Source organism: Tachyglossus aculeatus, chromosome 5 (assembly GCF_015852505.1).
Source record: "Tachyglossus aculeatus isolate mTacAcu1 chromosome 5, mTacAcu1.pri, whole genome shotgun sequence".
Classification (NCBI taxonomy): domain Eukaryota; kingdom Metazoa; phylum Chordata; class Mammalia; order Monotremata; family Tachyglossidae; genus Tachyglossus; species Tachyglossus aculeatus.
In genome coordinates this window covers 97,928,740-97,950,419 of record NC_052070.1, presented here as the reverse complement: position 1 = coordinate 97,950,419, position 21,680 = coordinate 97,928,740, and the positions used below count along the sequence as shown (strand labels likewise).

Genomic DNA, 21,680 nt, shown 5'->3' with positions numbered 1-21,680 from the left:
ATAAATAGAATAGATAGGTACAGGTAAAATAAATAAATAAATAGAGTAATAAATATGTACAAACATATATACATATATACAGGTGCTGTGGGGAAGGGAAGGAGGTAAGATTGGGGGGGATGGAGAGGGGGATGAGGGGGAGAGGAAGGAAGTGGCTCAGTCTGGGAAGGCCTCCTGGAGGAGATGAGCTCTCTGTAGGGCCTTGAAGGGAAGAAGAGAGCTAGCTTGGCGGATGGGCAGAGGGAGGGCATTCCAGGCCCGGGGGAGGACGTGGGCCGGGGGTCGATGGTGGGACAGGTGAGAACGAGGCACGGTGAGGAGATTAGCGGCAGAGGAGCAGAGGGTGCGGACTGGGCTGTAGAAGGAGAGAAGGGAGGTGAGGTAGGAGGGGGTGAGGTGATGGAGAGCCTTGAAGCCGAGGGTGAGGAGTTTCTGCCTGATCCTCGGTCTGTGCTCTATCCACTAGGCGATACTGCTTTACTAGAACACATACTGTCCCTCTTAGGCAGGGGTCAGGCAATTTGTCCAATGTGATTATTATATTTCTATCCCTGATCTTAGTACAGTGCTAGGCACATAGTAAGCACTTAATGAATATCAATATGATTGCAATGCTCGAAGTTCCTGCTTTGGTCTGGAATGTATGAAAATTTGCTAGAATAAATCCCACAGCTTTCTGAAACTAATAGGTTGGTATCCCCAACCCATACAGTCTCTAGACTGTAAGCTTCTTGCGGGCAGGGAATGTAGCTACCACTTATATTATGAGGCTCTTCTAACTACCCTGAAGCACATTGGACCACATTAAGGCTGACTGTATGGCCCCATTTAGCCATAGCTGTCCCAGATTTTGGATCCTGAGAAACTAAAAAAAAGTACATGCATACACATGTTCCAGACCTCCTTAGTGCTTAGTACAGTGCCCTGCACACAGTAAGGGCTCAATAAATATGATTGACTGACTGATGTTTTCACATTCCCCAAGAAGGAGCAGGCTTGGAATGCTGCCCAAATGACACAGTTTTCAACAAAAGAAATATGGCCTACCTAATCATGGTACTGAAACTGGTCTTGACCAGTTTAAATTCCCCCATTCTGTAATATTCAATCAAACCTAGTCTCTAGAATATCATGGAAGAAGGAGTGAAGAAAGGTTGTGAGATGCAGTTTCCTCCCACTTCCTCCTGATTTGCGTTGTCTGGTTCTGAGTCACTCACAGCAGGATTTGGGATTTAATGATTCCGCATTGCAGGGCTGAGAAAGGGAGGCTCCCGGGGAATCTCTGGATTCTGATGAAGCTCTCCAATTTTCAGTCCTCTTAGGCCAGAGCTGGGGAAATCCTTTAATTGTGTTCTTCCAGGGGGGTTCTGGAAGTGAAGAGACACCTCTCAAGTCTCCAATACAGCAAGCCCACCAGGTCAGAGCCTCAGGACGGTTTCAGTGGATTTCAATTCCCTTCTTGTTGAACCTGAGCTGAGCGAGAAGATTGATCTGTATGTTATAAGAGAGCATGGCAACTCAGTGAAGCAGCAAACATGGATTTCCAATGCTTCCCTCACTGAGTCAGAATTGTCTCTGGCCGGAAATTCTGTCGGGTTGGTGTTCCAGGCTAACTGGTCTTCTCCATGACATGGGAGAAATCAGGAAGCACAGGATAGTGGGATCTTTTTCCAGTTTTCAAAGACCATCCCTTTGTAATGTTGACCTTCCAGCACTGCCTTAGATTTGCTAGATTGTTTCTGAACTTAGTCTTCAGTCTTTCTAGATTTCTCTAAGGCTAATAGAAACTTCTAATTCAAATTCAATTAATAATAATAAAATTATTATTAGTAGTAATAGTAATCATAATGATAAAAATAATAATCGTATTTATTAAATACCTATGGACCAGTGAAACCTAGAGAAGCAGGTGGGAACCCCACGCCCTCCCATCTTTGCAGGAGGATCTGGGAGAGGGAGGAGTCTCACTGTTCTAAGCACTGGGTAGATACAAGGTAATCAGGTTGGACACAGTCCCTGTCCCAGACAGAGCTCATGGTCTAAATAGGAGGAAGTAGGAGTTAATCCCCATTTTATGGATGAGGAAAGTGAGGCACAAAGAAGGCAAGTGACCTGCCAGAGGTCACACAGCAGACAAGTGGTAAAGCCAGGATTGGAAACCAGGTCCTGCGCCTTTTCCACTAGACCACACTGCTTCCTGATTGAATTTATTGGGAAGCATAATTGTATAAATTATGTTATATTTAATTGTATTTATTAGGGTTTGGGTGATGTATAATAGAAGTAAATGACAAACTCTGCTCTCAAAGAGTGCAAAGTTTTAACAAGGAGACAGGGAAATACAAATCAAATACGTACATAGGTAGCGAAAGAAAAATATATACACAATTGATAGGAGCTAGAGTCTGAAAAATGAAACAGATAGATGAATAGGTGGATAAATGGAGCATATAAATCAATGTATGCATTTTATGGAAATTAGTTGGCGAGACAGCTTTGAATATAGACTGAGCTGAGGCCTGGTAAATTTTAAGTAGTAGTATCAGTAATTACTGAGTGCCTGTCTGGGGACAAGTTCCCTGACCATAGGGAGTTTACACTCTGTTTGGGAAGGTAAACATAAAAATCATTGACAGGAGTAGGAATGGAATATACAGTTGACTAAAGATAAATGCAAGAGGGTCGTGGGTGGTTATAAGTAAGTTCCTAAGTGCTAGAAGTGACTGCTGTGTTTATTGGGCTTGGGGTTCTGGGAAACAAATCAGGAAAGGCAGTGTGGGAAAACTGTGTTCTGGTGGATTTGGGAAAGGAAGAAATAGGATGAGCCAGGAGTTGGAGGCAGGAGAGAGAAACACCTAGAAGATAGGCTTGAGAGTAGAAAAGAGGATGAGTTGGGGCATGAATGTGAAGAAAGTAACTAGTAAAGGTGGAGCAAATTATTAGAGAGTCTTGCGGCTGGCTGGGAGGATTTCTGTCTGATGCTGAGAGACCTAGGGAGCCATTGGAGGGCTTTGAAGAGCAGAGATGTGGGCTGGGGGGTGCTTTAAGATGATCCAGGCAGCAGCGGGGAAGGATATAATAATAATAATGATAGCATTTATTAAGCGCTGACTATGTGCAAAGCACTGTTCTAAGCGCTGGGGAAGTTGCAGGTGATGAGGTTGTCCTCTGGGGAGCTCAAAGTCTTAATCCCCATTTTACAGATGAGGTAACTGAGGCCCAGAGAAGTTAAGTGACTTGCCCAAAGTCACACAGCTGGCAATTGGCAGAGCCGGGATTTGAACCTATGACCTCTAACTCCAAAGCCCGAGCTCTTTCCACTGAGCCACACTGCTTTGGGTTGGAGACATGAAACTTGAGAGTGAGGTAGTCACTCTGGAGAGCCAGATGCTATGAGCTGGAGGAAATGGATAAAGATATATAAGAAAGAAAGAGCCAGTCTTGAAGCCCTTGGCCAGGAAGCTTGGAATCTCTTGGAGAAAATCTGAGAACTCTTTTCTATGAGGGTGATGGGATTGAAATCTCGAACATTAACAACAGCCTTATTAGCCTTATTAGCCTGGTTAGAGTACTGGGATTTGAGAAGCAGCATGACCTAGTGGAAAGAGCATGGCCCTGGGAGTCAGGGGACCTGGGTTCACTCAATTCAATCATATTAAAAGATCTTACTGTGTGCAAAGCACAGTACTTAGCACTTGGGAGAATACAATATAACAACAGACATACTCCCTTGCCCACAGTGAGCTCACAGTCTAGAGGGTGTCTAGAACCTGCATTCTAATCCTGGCTCTGCCACTTGCCTATTCTATGACCTTGGGTTAAGTTACTTATCTTCTCTGTGCCTCAGTTTCCTCAATGGTAAAAAATGAGGATTCAATCCCTGTTCTCCCTCCTATTTAGTCTGTGAGCCCCATGTGGCATGGGGAGTGTTCCCAGCATGATTATCTTGTATCTATCCCAGCACTTAGAACTGATCTTGACAGAGAGTAAATACCACAATTATTATTATTATTTCAAGAAAAGGATATGAAAGTTTTGTGTTATTTAAATTCCCTTGGAATTCAGTGCCCAGATTTGAATGCAATGTTCCTTTTTTTTTCCTCTTCTCCCCTTCACAGGGCTGATTGTCTACCTAGGAATGATGGCAGGAGCCTTCATCTGGGGCGGATTGGCAGATAAGTTGGGGAGGAAGAAAGTCCTTGGCATGTCTCTTGCTCTCAATGCTTCTTTCGCCTCCCTCTCCTCCTTCGTGCAGGAATATGGTTTCTTCCTCTTCTGCCGCCTCATCTCCGGCATCGGGTGGGTCTTCCCCTCTTCCTCCCCCGTCTCCCTCCAAAGGATCACAGGAAGGCCAGAAAGAACTTACCCACCAGTTGGAATTCCAGGTGAAGTCTGGGAGTGAGAGAAGGGACAGAGGTTTAGGAGGGTCCTCAGTGCACAGTTGAGTCATGAATCAGCAGGATGAAAAAGGGAGACAGTCAGAGAAAGACTTCAGGGGGAAGAGTGATGAGTTGATGGGACTCAGTTTACAGACAGAAGCTGGGGGCTATGTTAAAGCAGTAAGCTACCCAGAGCCACCTCTTTGCAACGTTTTACTCTAAAAAATCAACTTTGTACTAAAACTTTGGGTCTCAGCTACAATTGTTGGGTCTGTGAAAAACCTTTAAGTCTTACTGGGTATCTCAGCCATTCTGGCTTCCTCAGAAGATCGTAGAACTGAATTAAAGTCCAAAAGAAGTAATCCCCGCTATGGAAAAAGTACTAAATCACCAGGGCTCCTCGGTGTTCTTGAGGGTAAATAATGAATAATTATGGTATTTAATATGCACTTACAATACTTACAATGTACCAAGCACTATTCTAAGCACTGAGCACTGCTCAAACCGCTGAGTTCTAAGGGTTCTGAGTCATTTTTTGGGGAGTCACTTCCACTGCTTTTAGGTCTGATCCAGGAGTCCTTCCTTAAGTGTCAGGAGTGATGGCTTTCTGGACCAGGTAATTTAGTTCGCCCTTTGGTCCTGGGTTTTGGAGACAATGTGCCTAATGCCTTAGTGAAGCTGGGATGGGGCTCTGTATTAATCAATGGTATTGTTTGAGCACTTATTTTGTGCAGAGCACTGTACTAAGTGCTTAGAAGAGTACCATACAACAGAGTTAGTAGATTTGATCCCTGCTCACAAAGAACTTACAGTCTACAGTCTAGTTCTCTATGCACATACCTGTGGATGGATGGATGGATCTGGGAGAGGGGTTTTTTATGTTATTTTTACTGCACTGTATTAAGCTCTGGGGTGGATACAAGTTAATCAGTTTGGACACAATCCATGTCCCACATGGGGTTTACAGTTTAATCTCCATTTTATAGGTGAGGTAACTGAGGCCCAGAGAAGTGAAGCGACTTGCCCAAAGTCACCCAGCAGATAAGTGGCAGAGCCAGGATTAGAACCCAAGTCCTTCTGATTTCCAGGCCTGTGCTCTACCTGCTAGGCCTCTTGCCAGTCTAATCCCATCCACAGCAACCTTAGACAGTCCTCTCTGCTGCTTCTTTCTCCTCAGAATTGGAGGATCTCTCCCCATCGTCTTTGCCTATTTCTCCGAATTTCTGTCTCGGGAGAAGAGAGGGGAACACCTTAGCTGGCTGTGCATGTTCTGGATGATTGGTGGCATCTATGCTTCAGCAACAGCTTGGAGCATCATTCCACACTATGGTGAGTACTTGGGGCTCAGGTTTACACTCAGGTTTGTCGCTACTGAGTGACAAACCTCAAATCTACAGATAACAATAATGATGGCATTTCAGTCAATCCGTCGATTGTATTTATTGAGCACTTACTGTGTGCATGCCAATTTGTACATACTATGTGATGCCAATTTGTACTTCCCAAGCACTTAGTACAGTGCTCTGCACATAGTAAGCGCTCAATAAATACGATTGATTGATTGATTGATTGCAGAGCATTGTACTGTTTGAAAACTAGGTGGAGGTGACGGTTTCAAATCCAGGACCTTATAGAGCATACACTCTACCACTGAGTTTCATCCCTTATGGTATTTGTTAAGTGCTGTGTGCCTAGTGGCCCATCAATCAATTGTATTCATTGAGTGCTTACTGTGTGCAGAGCACTATACTAAGTGCTTGAGAGAATACAATACTGTATTAAGCGCTGTGGTTGATACAGGATAATCAGTTTGAACACAGTCCCTGTCCCACACGGGGCTCATAGTCTAAGTGGGAGGAAGAATAGGGATTGAACCTCCGTTTTACAGATGAGGAAGCTGAGGCACAGAGAAGCAAAGTGACTTGCCCAAGATCATACAACAGGGAGATGGCAGAGCCAGGATTAGAACCCAGGTCCTCTGGCTCCCAAATCCATACTCGGTCCACTAAGCCATACTTCTTCCATTTTGCAGATGTTGTAAAATCTTGTAATGTTGTAATGTTGTAAATTCTTGAACCTTCAGAAATCCTCACACCTATCTTTATCCAATGTTTCCCACCATCCCTCTCTTCCCCAAACCGGGGGCAACTGAACAACATTCTATTAAAAAAGTAAAGGGTCTCTGTGGAGGTTATATAAGATGTACTTTTGTCTTCTGGTCTTTATTTCTAGTAAACAGGAAGGTGGAGGGAAGGCAGTCTGATTATGAGATAAACATGATAGCTTGGCTGCAGTGGTTCAATTGACCCTTCAGAAAAATCAGTAACTTGAATAGCTCTCTGGGGGGAGAGTGGCACTCTTGAGCATAACAGGAAGAAAATAGATATTAAAGCAGAAGTTCTAAATTTATTTTTGGTTCCTCTGTGTATTGCTAAGTAATGAAATCAACCACCTGATCTTGATCTCTTGATAGAGATCTGTGATTACACCCAGGAGGGGTTTGGTCAGCTCCCTCGAAGAAGCAGTATTGTCCAGTGGAAAGAGCACAGGCCTGGGAGTCAGAGGAACTGACCTTGGGTCTCTGCCCCCTACCTGCTGTGTGATCGTGGGGCAAGTCACTTAACTTCTCTGGGCCTTAGTTTTTCTCATCTGTAAAATGGGAATTGAATACATGTTTTTCCTCCTTCTTACCAAATCCCATGTGAGAAAGGGATTTAGTCCAACCTGATGATCTTGTATCTACCCCAGAGGCTTATTTCAGTGCTTGGCACATAGAAAGTGCTTAACAAATTAAATTATTCTTCTATATGCTGTGGCTTTTTTCCCCATTATTTATCCTCAACTTGCCTCTGTCCTTGCTGTTCCTTCTTTGCCCTCTCCTAATTGCTTATAATGGAGACATATTGAGAGATCACTTTTGAGCCAGCTGGAAGTTTAGGGAATTTTGGTCTATAGTACCCAGTGTTTTAATCAAAATAAAATCTGTGCATCAGCCCTGCTTCTTTTCCAGAAGGTACTGGGAAATCATTTTTTTTCCTCAACACCAGTCTCGACTTTTCCTTCACAAGGAGAAATTCATTTGTTATGCATGGATGTTGAAATTGTTGATCTCTGTACTAAGCGCTTGGGAGACTATGATAAAATAGAGTTGGTAGACTTGTTCCCTGCTTACAATGAGTTTACGGTCTAGGTGTTCATTATTATCTTTAACATCCCAGCTCTGCCACTTAGTAATAATAATAATGATGGTATTTGTTAAGCACTGTTATAAGTGCTGGGGTAGATACAAGGTTATCAGGTTGTCCCAACTGGGGCTCACAGTCTCAATCTACATTTTACAGATGAGGTAACTGAGGCCCAGAGAAGTTAAGTGACTTGTCCAAAGTCACACAGCAGACAAGTGTCAAAACTGGGATTAGAACCCACGACCTCTGACTCCCAAGCCCATACTTTTTCCATTAAGTCATGCTGCTTCTCATCTGCTGTGTGACCTTGGGCAAGTCACTCAACTTCTCTGTGCTCCATGTAGGACAGAAACCGTGTTCAACCTGATTACTTTGTATCTACTCGAGTGCCTAGATCAGTGCTTGGCACACAGTATATGTTTTGCAAGTGTTATTATTATTACCTTTGGGTCTTTACTGGCCAGGAGAGAAATGCACTGTGCTTTCCCAGGCAAAGACAGGAGTCTTTCTTGAGGCAAAAGACAATCTTTTTATATACACTGTATGGAGTGCAATATACCACCACCATCATTGGTGACCGAGCGCTTACTACAGAGCACCATAGTAAGAACTTGGGAAAGTACAGTACAACAGAGTTGATAGACATGATCCCCATCCCTCAAGGAGCTTACAGTCTACGGTATTGTTTGAAGTCATACTCACAACAACACACAATTTTCTGGGTAGGACATAAAAGGACAATATATAGAAACAGTTAAGCAGAATAAAGAAGCACACAAATAAGAGGGGAGGACCCAATAAGTGCTTCAAAGACATAGTGCAGTCTCAAATAGTGCCTCTCTGTTGCTAAACCACTGCAACAAACAAACTAGCCTCATGGGCAATGATGAGAGTGAGGTGGCTCTCCTCAAGCAAAGGATCTGAGTAGATAGGGAGAGCAAGAGGCAGGCTAGAAAATAGAGCCAGATCCTGTACCTAGACCGTAAGCTCCTTGTGGACAGGGACCATGTCTACGAACCCTGTTGCATTTTGCTCTCACAAACACTTAGTACAGTGCTCTGCGCAGAGTAAGCGCTCAATAAATACCATTGATTGATCAGCATATTAGTGTTGTATGAGTCAATGCAGCAAGAAAATAACTAACTTTGCATGTATACAATGTGGAAGAAAGTGTCCCTTACGGGCCAGTCTATTTTGGTCCATTTTCTTACCTGGATAAATCATTCCCACCAGGTAAATGCTGAGTGAGTCAATTTGGGTTACCAAATTCGGGATTTGGTCCAGAAAGCAGAGCTGATTTGTTGATCCTTTCAGCAAGAGTCTTCCAATAGTCTCTCCATTGAAGGATTTGACCTTCAGTCCACACTGCTGAGACCCTCCTCACCAAAGCAGGTGGATGAGCCCTTCACGGTTTAAGCAGCAGGAATTTGCAGGGTGTTAAAATGAGGACAGAGCCAATGGATGCCATCTATATTCTGTGGCTTTGCCTTCCCAGCAAACAGTAATTTATGAGATTAAGCTGACAAAGAAATCTCTGCCTTACATATTCAATACCTTAAAGGCCACTGACCCTCTTAGAATTTTGCAGTGCTTGTATTAGTTGGGGTACTCATTCAGGTTATTCAACATTTAGCCAGGGCCAAGGAATGCTTCCATTATTAGTTGGTTTTGATCACATTTTGCTGATGTTTAACGATAATGAAAAACACAATGGACTTGTGTTCACAGTTATTGCTTAATCCTGACTCTTTTATTGGATAAATGATTCAGGGAGGGGGAGGAAGGGGAGAGGTAAGGATATGGGGCCTCAGAGATATTAGTTCAACTTGCCAAATTCTCTAGAACTACACACTGCAAAAGTTTTATTTTATTTTCTGTTAATAATAATTATTAAGTATGGTATTTGTTAAGCAATTACTATGTGCCCAGTTACTGTTCTAAGCGCTGTGGTAGAAAAAAGAAGCAGTATGGCATAATGGATAGAGCACGGCCTGGGAGTCAGAAGGGCATGGGTTCTAATCCAGGTTCCCCCACTTGTCTGCTGTGTGACCTTGGGCAAGTCATTCACTGTTATGTGCCTCAGTTTCCTCACCTTTAAAATGAGGATTGAGACTGTGAGCCCCCCGTGGGACAGGGACTGTGTCCACCCTGATTTGCTTGTATCCACCCCAGCCCTTAGTACAGTGCATGGCACATAGTAAGCACTTAACAAATACCATAATTATTATTATTATTGTTATTAAGTAGTACAGCATCATTCACACAATCTCTTATCCTTGCCAGTCAGGTTCCAAATGGGGCCGAGTAAAACATACAGTGGCATGAGCCTGGGCTTGGGAGTCAGAAGGCATGGGTTCTAATCCCTGCTCCACCACTTCTCTGCTGTGTGACTTTGGGCAAGTCACGTAACTTCTCTGTGCCTCAGTTACCTTATTTGTAAAATGTGGATTAAGACTGTGAACCCCACGTGGGACAAACTGATTGCTTTGTGTCTCCCCAGTGCTTAGAACAGGGCTTGGCACATAGTAGGTGCTTGACAAATACCATCATTATTATTATTATTTCATTATTAAGCGGGCAAGAGTGTAGCATATTACAAAGTTTGTGCAAGGGTATTATGTGGGGAAGTCCTATTTGTAGCCAAAGTGAGTGCAGCATAGTGCTAAAGCCAAAACTTTGCCAAAGCTCCATGGCCCAGGAGATGGTTGCCTTGGAAGTCTCTGAAGTCTTTGCCACTTATATTAGTCAGCTATTTTTCAGGATTTCTGTTGGACTCCACCTATCCCCACTGGGTCAGTCTACCTTGAGGAAAGCCCTGGCTGGTTCTTTGGTCAGCAAACATCACAACTGACTGCATACCCCAACATAGGCAGAACTGGGCAAGAATACAAGCCCTTGGTCCCAGAGCAGTGTTCTTTCCGTTGGGCCAACAGCAGCTGGGGGTATAAGCATTTAAATTTTTTATTGTTGCTTTTTTAAAATGATATTTGTTAAGAGTTATGAGCCATGCACTGTACTAAGTGTGCTGGGGTAGATAGAAGTGAATCATATCCCACATGGGCCTCACATTCTTAAGCCCCATTTTGCAGAGGTAACTGAGGCAAAGAGAAATGAAGTGACTTGCCCAAGGTCACACAGCAGACAAGTGGCAAAGCCAAGATTAGAACTCAGGTCCTTCTGACTTCCAGGTCCATGCTTTATCCACTAGGCCATGCTGCTTTGTTTGTTTTGCTGAAAGGTCATTCCTCAGACTTTATGGTTTCTATTTTAATGGTATTTGTTAAACGCTTACTTTGTTGCCGGCACTGAACTAAGTTCATTCATTCATTTATTCAGTTGTATTTATTGAGTGCTTACTGTGTAGAGAGCACTGTACTAAGCGCTTGGAAAGTACAGTTAGGCAACAAATAGACACAATCCCTACCCAACAGTGGGCTCACAGTCTAGAAGTGGGGAAGATAGACAACAAAACAAAACAAGTTGACAGGCATCGATAGCATCAATATAAATAGAATTATGGCTATGTACATATAATTAATAAAATAAATAGAATAATAAATATGTACATATATACATAAGTGCTGTGGAGAGGGAAGAGGGGTAGAGCAGAGGGAGGGAGTCAGGGCGATGGGGAGGTGAATCAATGAGACAGACGAGAGACCAACTCAATATGTCCAAGATTAAACTCCTTATCTTCCCTCCCAAACCCTGCCCTCTCCCTGATTTTCCCATCACTGTTGACAGCACTACCATCCTTTCCGTCTCACAAGCCCACAACCTTGGTGTCATCCTCGACTCTGCTCTGTCATTCACCCCTCACATCCAATCTGTCACCAAAACCTGCCGGTCTCACCTCCACAACATCGCCAAGATCTGCCCTTTCCTCTCCATCAAAACTGTTACCCTGCTGGTTCAATCTCTCATCCTATCCTGACTGGATTACTGCATCAGCCTCCTCTCTGATCTCCCATCCTCCTGTCTCTCCCCACTTCAATCTACACCTCACGCTGCTGCCCAGATCATCTTTGTGCAGAAATGTTCTGGTCATGTTACTCCCCTCCTCAAAAATCTCCAGTGGCTACCAGTCAACCTATGCATCAGGCAAGAACTCCTCACTCTCGGCTTCAAGGCTCTCCATCACCTCGCCCCCTCCTACCTCACTTCCCTTCTTTCCTTTTACAGCCCAGCCCACATCCTCCGCTCCTCTGCCGCTAATCTCCTCACTATGCCTCGTTCTCACCTGTCCTGCCATCGACCCCCGGCCCACGTCATCCCCCTGGCCTGGAATACCCTCCCTCCCAACATCCGCCAAGCTAGCTCTCTTCCTCCCTTCAAAGCCCTACTAAGAGCTCACCTACTCCAGGAGGCCTTCCCAGACTGAGCCCCCTCCTTCTGAGCCCCCTCCTTCCCCTCCCCATCCCCCCACCTTACCTCCTTCCCCTCCCCACAGCACCTGTATATATGTATATATTTGTACATATTCATTAATCTATTTTACTTGTACATATTTATTCTATTTATTTTATTTTGTTAATATGTTTTGTTTTGTTGTCTGTCTCCCCCTTCTAGACTGTGAACCTGCTGTTGGGTAGGGATTGTCTCTATATGTTGCCAACTTGTACTTCCCAAGCCCTTAGTACAGTGCTCTGCACACAGTAAGCACTCAATAAATATGATTGAATGAATGAATGAATGCGGTTGAGAGGAAGAGAGGGTAGAGTTATCGTAGCAAGGTTGAATTTAATGTGAATGAAGTTGGCCTGGTGCCTGGATTTCTTACTAGTGATGCTCTGCAGCACAAATTCAGGAGGTGTTGGGGGTTTGGAGAAGCAGTGAACTGTGAAGGTGATTCAGGCCTGGGGATTGGTGGTGCAAAATAGATGGAGGGACATGGGGGTGAGGGAGTGGAGTAGGGAATTTCTGTTTGATGTGAAGGTGGGTAAGCGCTGGAGGATTTTGAAAGGTGAGGTTAATCAGTATATGCTGAGCAACATTTCAGGAAGATGATACAGGCAGTAGTGGGGCAAATTACCTGAAATGGGGGAGAAACTGGAGGCAGTCACTGAGGAGACTGCTGCACTAATCTAACTGTAGTATGATGAAAGTTTGAGCCAGGCTAGTAATAATTTGGGAAGAGAGGAAGGGGAGGATCCAGGGAATGTTTCAGAAGAAGAATCAGCAAGATTTAGCAGTGGATTGGATGTGACTGTTCTCCCCCACTTCAAAGCCTTATTGAAGGCACATCTCCTGCAAGAAGCCTTGCCTGACTAAGCCCTCCTCTCTTCTCTCACTCCCTTCTGTGCCGCTCTTACTTACTCCTTCATTCATCCTCCCTCCCATCCCCACAGTCTGTATGTATATACCTATGTATATATGTATATATCTGTAATTTGTTTATTTTTTATCTATTTATATTAATGTCTGTCTCCCCCTCTAGACTGTGAGCTTGTTGGGGGTAGGAATGTGTCTGTTGTACTCTCCCAAGCGCTTAACACAGTACTCTGCACTCAGTCAGTGCTCAATAATTATGATTGAATGTGAGTGCTAAAGGGACAGGAAGGAGACTGAAGGAAATTTAGTATGCTGTCTTTTCTCACTTGGATCACACCAGTTTCTGGTCTTGCTAAGATTAGTCTTTGGTTGCCCTCACTAAAATGGGTTGATACCATTTTAGACCAACAGTTGACTTGATCTCAATTTTAACTCGATTCAAGCACTTAAAATACTTCAACATTCAGCTAAGCACAAGGTTTAACTTTCCATACATGCAATCTCACAGAAGTGGAAAGGCTCAACTTCATCAGAGCTGTCGCACTACTTTTTTCCACTAAAGCCTTGCCCTGCTTTTCACCCCACCACTTTTCATGAGAAGTTAGAACGAATATGTGGCGATGAGGAGAAAATCCTGTCTTCCTCTGACACATAAGTGAATGCTACTGAGATGAACTAAACTGACAGAAATGGGCCCTGTCTGTTACCACGGTTTGAAAAATGCTTTCCCCTTCACAAATTCTAGTAGTGAGGTGTTCCACAGGCCATATTTGTCCCACAGCATCAGTCTACAACTCTATCAAAAAGAATGCAGCTTGCTCTTACTGGGGTAGATCTTAGATAACCAGGTTGGAGACAGTGTCTGTCTGGCATGGAGCTTATGGTCTAAGTCAGAGAGAGCAGGATTTAATTCCCATTTTACAGATGTGGTAACTGAGGCACAGAGAAGTTAAATGACCTGCCCAAAGTCACAACAGACAAGTGGCAGAGCTTGGATCAGAACCCGGATCCTCTGACTCCCCATCTCAGGCTCCTTTCACTAGACCACACTGCTCCTCTACTGAGGGCAGTGAGATCATACTGGTGGCCATTCCTTTAATCCATCGATCAATCAGTCAATTAATTGTAATTATTGAGTACTTACAGTATTCAGAGAACTGTACTCAGCACTTGGGAAAGTTCAATATAACGGAGTTGGTAGAAATGTTCCCTGCCCCAAAGGGGTTTACAGCCTAGAGGGAGAGACAGACATTAAAATGAATTATGGATAAATACTTTTACCCTCTCTCCCCCGACCTGTGACGCACCCATTCAGTGCTTGTGAAGTGCTTGTGTTCAGAGAAGAAATCTTTGATCCTGGGTGAGATGATCACCCAACATTTTGGTTTGTTCTGTTCATAGGCTGGGGCTTCAGCATGGGGAGCAATTACCATTTCCACAGCTGGAGGGTGTTTGTGATCATCTGTGCTCTGCCATGCCTAGCTTCCATGGTGGCCCTGAACTTCATGCCTGAGAGTCCCCGGTTTTTACTCGAGGTGAGTCAAAGTCGGGCCATTTATTTTATTTTTTTAATGGTATTTGTTAAGTGCTTACTGTGTGCCAGGCACTGTACTTAGCACAGGGTAGATACAAGCTAGTCAGGTTGGACACAGTCCCCGTCCCACATGGGGCTCACAGTCTTAATCTGTTTTATAGATGAAGTAACTGAGGCCCAGAGAAGTGAAGTGACTTTCCCAAGGTTACACAACAGACAAGTGGAGGAGCTGGAATTAGAACCCAGGTCCTCCTGGCTCCCAGGCCCATGCACTATCCACTTAGGCAATGCTGCTTCTAGGCCATCACTTCCATGGCCTAGTGAACAGAGCCCAGGCCTGGGAGTCTGAAGGATCTGGGTTCTAGTTCCACCTCTGCCACTTGTATGCTGTGTGATCATGGCAAGTCACTTCACTCTTCTCTGGGCCTCAGTTACATCATCTGTAAAATGGGGATGAAGACTCTGAGCCCGATGTGAGACAGGGACTGTGTCCAACCCAATTTGTATCCACCCCAGCAGATACTGTACAGTGTACAGTACCTGGCACATAGTAAGCATTTCACAAATACCACAATTGTTGTTGTTGTTATTATGGGTTGGGAGAAGGCATGTTTATTTCATTGTTGATTCCCAGGAGAGTAAGTCCAATATTTAGCAATTATAGGTTACCCTTGTAAGATTGAAGCATTGCAGTGGGGTAAACTAATGCATAAAGGAGCACTTACTCGGGGGAACAATGAGTCAGAGCCTTGTTCATGGAGACAGAGTGAGACCCATCTTGTTACTGGCCATTTCTAATCCACCTTCCTGTTCCCATCCTCTTATGCCCCAGTAGCAAGAGTTAACAGTCATAATAACCAGAAAGCAGAGTGATATTCCACAGCTGACTGGGGATACTCTTCTTCGTTTTCCCAGACAGGTAAACATGATGAAGCTTGGATGATCCTCAAGCAGGTTCATGACACCAATATGAGGGCCAAAGGTGAGCCAGAGAAAGTATTCACGGTAAGTTCATTGAACCCTTGCAGAAGGCAAGTCTTGACTTTTTTTTGTAGCATTTGTTAAGCACCTACTATGTACCAGGCACTGAACTAAATCCTGGGGTAGATACATGCTAATCAGATAAAACCCAGTCCATGTCCCACATGGGGCTCACAGTCTTAAAGTCTTAAAGCCCGTATCAAAGCCCGTATCCTTGGCATTTTCCTTGACTCCTCTTTCTCATTCAACCCACATATTCAATCCATTATTAAATCCACATTCACAACATCACCAAATCCGTGATTTCCTCTCCATCCAAACTGCTACCACATTAATACAATCACTTATCCTATCCTGTCTTTCACTCTGCTACCCAGATCACTTTTCTACAAGAACGTTCAGGCCATGTTTCCCCATTCCTCAAGAACCGCCATTGGTTGCCCATTCACCTTGGCATCAAAAAAAAGCTCCTGACCATTGATTTCAAAGCACTCAATCACCTTGCTCCCTCCTACCTCACCTCAGTACTCTCTGACTACATCCCAACACACACAATTTGGTCCTCTAATGCTAACCTTCTCATTGTACCTCAATCCCGTCTATCTCGCAGCCGACCTCTCGCTCATGTCCTGCTTCTAGCCTGGCAGGCCCTCCCTCCTCATATCTGACAGATGATTACACTCTTCCCCTTCAAGGCCTTATCGAAGGCACATTTCCTCCAAGAGGCCTTCCCTGACTAAATCCTCCTTTCCTATTCTCCCACTCCCTTCTGCTTCACCTTAACCTGCTCCCTTTATTCAATCCCCTTCCGAGCCCCAAAGCACTTAAGTACATACTGTAATTTATTTATATAAACATCTGCCTTCCCCTCTAGACTGTAAACTCATTGTTAACTGGGAATGTGTCTGTTTATTGTTACTTTTTAATTCTCCCAAGCCCTTAGCACAGTGTGCTCCACACAGTAAGCATTCAATACATATGATTGAATGAGTGAATGAATTTTACAGATGAGGTAACTGAGGTGCCTGCTATGTGCCAGGCATTGCATTAAGCACTGGGAAAGATACAAGATAATCTGGTTGGTCACAGTACCTGTCCCACTGGTGATGCACAGCCTAAGTAGAAGGGAGAACCGGTATTTAATTCCTGTTTTTAAAGATGAGAGAACAGAGGCCCAGAGAAGTTAAGTGACTTGCCCAAGGTCACCCACCAGACAAGTGGCAGAGTCAGGATTAATAATAATAATAATGGCATTTGTTAAGCACTTACTGTGTGCAAAGCACTATTCTAAGCACTGGGGAGATGCAAGGTCATCAGGTTGTCCCACGTGGGGCTCACAGTCTCAATCCCCATTTTACAAATGAGGTAACTGAGGCCCAGAGAAGTGAAATGACTTGCCCAAAGTCACACATCTGGTAAGTGGAAGAGCTGGGATTAGAACCCATGACCTCTGACTCCCAAGCCCAGGCTCTTTCCACTGAGCCACGCTGCTTCTCTAACTCAGGTTAACTTCTCTAATCTCTAACTCAAATCGGAACTCAGGTCCTTTGACTTCCAGGCCTGTGCTTTTTCAATCAATCAATCAATCAATCAGTCAATCAATCAATCAATCAATCATTTGTATTAATTGAGCATTTCATTCATTCATTCAATCATATTTATTGAGCATTTACTGTGTGCAGAGCACTGTACTAAGCACTTGGGAAGTACAAGTTGGCAACATATAGAGACGGTCCCTATCCAACAGCAGGCTCATAGTCTAGAAGGGGGAGACAGACAACAAAACAAAACATATTAACAAAATAAAATGAATAGAATAAATATGTACAAGTAAAATAAATAGAGTAATGAATATGTACAAATATATATACATATATACAGGTGTTATGGGGAGGGGAAGGAGGTAAGGCGGGGGAGATGGGGAGGGGGAGGAAGGGGCTCAGAAGGAGGGGGCTCAGTCTGGGAAGGCCTCCTGGAGGAGGTGAGCTCTCAGTAGGGCTTTGAAGGGAAGAAGAGAGCTAGCTTGGCAGATATGCAGAAGGAGGGCATTCCAGGCCAGGGGGAGGACGTGGGCCGGGGGTCGACAGCGGGACAGGAGAGAACAAGGCACAGTGAGGAGGTTAGCGGCAGAGGAGCGGAGGGTGCAGGCTGGCCTGTAGAAGGAAAGAAGGGAAGTGAGGTAGGAGGGGGTGAGGTGATGGAGAGCCTTGAAGCCGAGAGTGAGGAGTTTTTGCCTGATGCATAGGTTGATTGGTAGTCACTGGAGGTTTTTGAGGAGGGGAGTAACATGCCCAGAGCGTTTCTGCACAAAGATGATCCGGGCAGCAGCGTGAAGTATAGATTGAAGCGGGGAGAGACAGGAGGATGGGAGGTCAGAGAGGAGGCTGATGCAGTAATCCAGTCAGAATAGGATGATAGATTGAACCAGCAGGGTAGCAGTTTGGATGGAGAGGAAAGGGCAGATCTTGGTGATGTTGCGGAGGTGAGACTGGCAGGTTTTGGTGATAGATTGAATGTGAGGGGTGAATGACAGAGCAGAGTCGAAGATGACACCAAGTTTGCAGGCTTGTGAAACGGGAAGGATGGTAGTGCCGTCAACAGTGATGAGAAAGTCAGGGAGAGGGCAGTGTTTGGGAGGGAAGATAAGGAGTTCAGTCGTGGGCAGAGCACTGTACTAAGCATTTGGGAGAGTACAGCACAGCAATATGGCCATTAGGCCATGCTGCTTCATTTGATGGCCAACTAGTGCTCCTCTGATATCCCTGTGTCTCCCATCTTCCTCTGCAGGAAATCCTAGAATCTTTCAGCTGGAAGGGACACCCAGGGTTGACAGACAATTATACTTTTCCCCTGCAAAGCCTTATTGAGGTCACATTTCCTCCAAGAGGCCTTCCCTGTCTAAATCCTTCTTTCCTATTCTCCCACTCCCTTCTGTGTCTCCCTGATCTGCTCCCTTATGAACACATTTGTAATTTATTTATATTAATGTCTATCTCCCCCTCTAGACTGTAAGCTTGTTGTGAGCAGGGAATGTGTCTGTTTATTGCTATATTTTATTCTCCAAAGTGCTTAGTATTCACCCCCACATCTTCAGGCAGGTCTGCCCCATGACCACCCCAATCAGAATCTAGCATATTCCTGGAGACCAGTAGTTAATGGAGAGTCCTCCACCTCCCTCATTAATCCTTTTTTTTAATGCATTTGTTAAGTGCTTACTATGTGTCAAACAGTATTTTAAATGCTGGGGTAAGTACAAGTTAATTAAGTTGGACAGAGGCCCTGTCCCACATGGGGCTCACAGTCTCAGTAGGAGGGAGAACAGGTATTCCCATTTTACAGTTGAGGAAACTGAGGCACAGGAAAGTTAAGTGACTTGCCCAAGGTCACGTAGCTAGCAATTGGCAGATCTGTGATTAGAACATGTTTTGTTTTGTTGTCTGTCTCCCCCTTCTAGATGGTGAACCTGTTGTTGGATAGGGACCGTCTCTATATAGTAATAATAATAATAATGATGGCATTTATTAAGCACTTACTATGTGCAAAGAACTGTTCTAAGCGCTGGGGAGGTTACAAGGTGATCAGATTGTCCCACGGGGGGCTGACAGTCTTAATCCCCATTTTACGGATGAGGTAACTGAGGCACAGAGAAGTTAAGTGACTTGCCCAAAGTCACACAGCTGACAATTGGTGGAACTGGGATTTGAACCCATGACCTCTGACTCCAAAGCCTGGGCTCTTTCCACTGAGCCACTATGTTGCCAACTTGTACTTCCCAAGCGCTTAGTACATTGCTCTGCACACAGTAAGCCCTCTGTAAATATGATTGAATGAATGAATGAATGAACACAAGTCCCTCTGACTCCCAGGCCTGTGCCCTCTCCACTAGGCCACATGGCTTTCCTATTGTAGGGTTTAGCAGAGTCTCAGGTTAAGGGATGAGATCCTTCCAGTGAAATCCCTCAAAGAACCACAGGAAGAGAATCTTCAGGTTCATGTAGAGAAGCAGCCTGGCTCAGTGGAAAGAGCATGGGCTTTGGAGTCAGAGTTCATGGGTTCAAATCCCAGCTCCGCCAATTGTCAGCTGTGTGACTTTGAGCAAGTCACTTAACTTCTCTGGGCCTCAGTTACCTCATCTCTAAAATGGGGATGAAGACTGTGAGCCCCCCATGGGACAACCTGATCACCTTGTAACCTCCCCAGCACTTGAACAGTGCTTTGCACATAGTAAGTGCTTAATAAATGCCATCATCATTATTATTATGTAGATTGATTCAAGAGAAAAGGTATATTCTGCAAATGTTCAGGCAGATGGGAGGCCAAAAGGATGTGAAACTGGAAAACGTGGGTAGGCTGGATTACGTACAAATCTATAACATAGCACATCATATAGAAACAAGCCTAACAATCTGTGGACATGAATTAACTTTGATTTCCCTCTGAGAAATCTCAGGAAAGGTTCAAATTCTGTTATCCTGAAGTGAATTAAACAACTTTCTGGGAAATGCCCCCTTAGAACAGATCAAAGCTCTCCTTGAAACCCTCTGGGGCACCCTTACAGGGACAATGGGCTCAGTCTAGGAGAGACAGGGGGTTGTTCAAGGAGTAGAATTACTTGCCACTACAGTGGTTCTGTGCTGAAACTGCTCACCAGTAACCGAGATGCTAGATTCCAGGTGTGATAAACTCCCCATTGTACAACTCTGCCCTTCACTGGGAGAGGAAGAGCATAAGCCTCTTCACGATAGCTGCCGAGTACAGTCTGATTTGTTCAATTCCACAATCCGCCTAAACGAGTTTCTGAGCCCCTCTGGTGTCCACTGCTGGGATTTTCCAAGGGGAAATATTTCCCCATGGGGAGCAGTGATTGCAGGTGTGGTGAAAATGAATCTGTTGTGAGTGTGGGAAACAAAGAGGTGTTTTCTTGTTAATTGTCAGTTAAAATCAGTCTGCTCTAAGTTGCCAACATTCCAGCATTCAGATCTCTCTTGGATAGGTATTCTTTCAAGAGAAAAAAATAGAAGAGAACAGGAGCATAATCATTTGGATGCAATCTTTGTTTTAACGTCAAATTTCACCTCAAGGAGCTTTTTAGACACCTTCCATTTCATTCATGAACCCTCAAAATGCACGGCCCACCAAAGCATTCCAACTTCTGGGTAAGACGTAATGAGGAGAAACAGCATGGTGGCTTAGTGGAAAGATCATGGGCCTGAAGTGAGAGGACTTGGGTCTAACCCCAGTTCGTCATCTGCCTTAGCGTGACTTGGAGCATATGGCTTAACTTCTCTGTACATTGGTTTCCCCATCTGTAAAACAGGTATTCAATACCTGTACTCCCTCTTAGACTGTGAGCCCATGTAGGGCCAGACCTGTTTATCTTGTACCTGTGCCTGTGTGGGACGTAGTAAGTCTTAACAAATACCACAGTTATTTTTATTAACATTATTATGAGGGGCAGACTTAAAGAGCCGGAGAGACCTCCTTGGAACAGTCTTTGGAAAATCAAAGCCGGTGATGTCAACAACTCTCAGCTGGCTCTTTTGGGAAGGCATTTAGAAGCATGCACAGTATGCTTCCAGTTCCTCGAATAACAAGATAGAGTGCCTCTTCCCGGGGGCTAACCTTTGCTCCTTGGTTTCCTCATCTTTCTCTCCTCCTCCCCTTCCAGTCATGTTTTCCCCAAAGGATTGTTTTGTTTTAGAGGATTTTCACCCTCTACTATGTGAGAGATGTTGACAAGAGTGGACTTGTACGTCACTCCTGGCAAGACGTCTGTGCTCTCAAGCTGGGCTTTGCATTTCAGGTTTCCAACATTAAAACCCCAAAACAGATGGACGAGTTTATTGAGATCCAGAGCTCGACAGGGACGTGGTATCAGCGCTGGCTGGTCCGATTCACAACCACTGTCAAACAGGTATACAGGTGGGGTCTTTCGGGGAAGCTGGAGCTGGAGGTATTGACAGCCCTGAGCTGAGGGTTTGGGGAGTAGAAATGGAGCCAGGCCACACCCCCGCCCCATGGCTTATTTGTTTCCTTGCCAAAGAGAAGAGAATCTAGAGGGTGGGCCACCTTTCTGTGGAAAATTCAGATTTCTCCCCCACCTCCAGAGGGTTCCATCAAAATAATTCATCTCACACAGCTGTGAGCTAATTGAGTTAATGAACTCAAAGGGTTAGAATCATTCTGAATCATTCATTCAACGGTATTTACTGAGAGCTTACTATGTGCAGAGCACTGTACTGTAATTGCCTGGGAGAGTAGGCTATAACAGAGTTGGTAAACACGTTCCCTGCCCACAACTAGCTTGCAGCGTGAAGCACCCTGAACTTT

At 44.6% G+C, this 21,680-nt stretch overlaps 1 protein-coding gene across 3 annotated transcripts in view; it reads left to right on the top strand.

Moving 5' to 3' along the window:
- Positions 1-21,680, top strand: part of SV2B (synaptic vesicle glycoprotein 2B) — a 155,226-nt gene that overhangs the window by 115,300 nt on the left and 18,246 nt on the right. For all 3 annotated transcript variants that reach the window (XM_038747123.1, XM_038747124.1, XM_038747125.1), the window contains 5 exons: positions 4,119-4,299; positions 5,557-5,708; positions 14,237-14,370; positions 15,285-15,374; positions 21,154-21,264. In XM_038747123.1, coding sequence (XP_038603051.1) covers positions 4,119-4,299; positions 5,557-5,708; positions 14,237-14,370; positions 15,285-15,374; positions 21,154-21,264 — 668 coding nt within the window. The remainder of the gene's footprint in view (positions 1-4,118; positions 4,300-5,556; positions 5,709-14,236; positions 14,371-15,284; positions 15,375-21,153; positions 21,265-21,680) is intronic.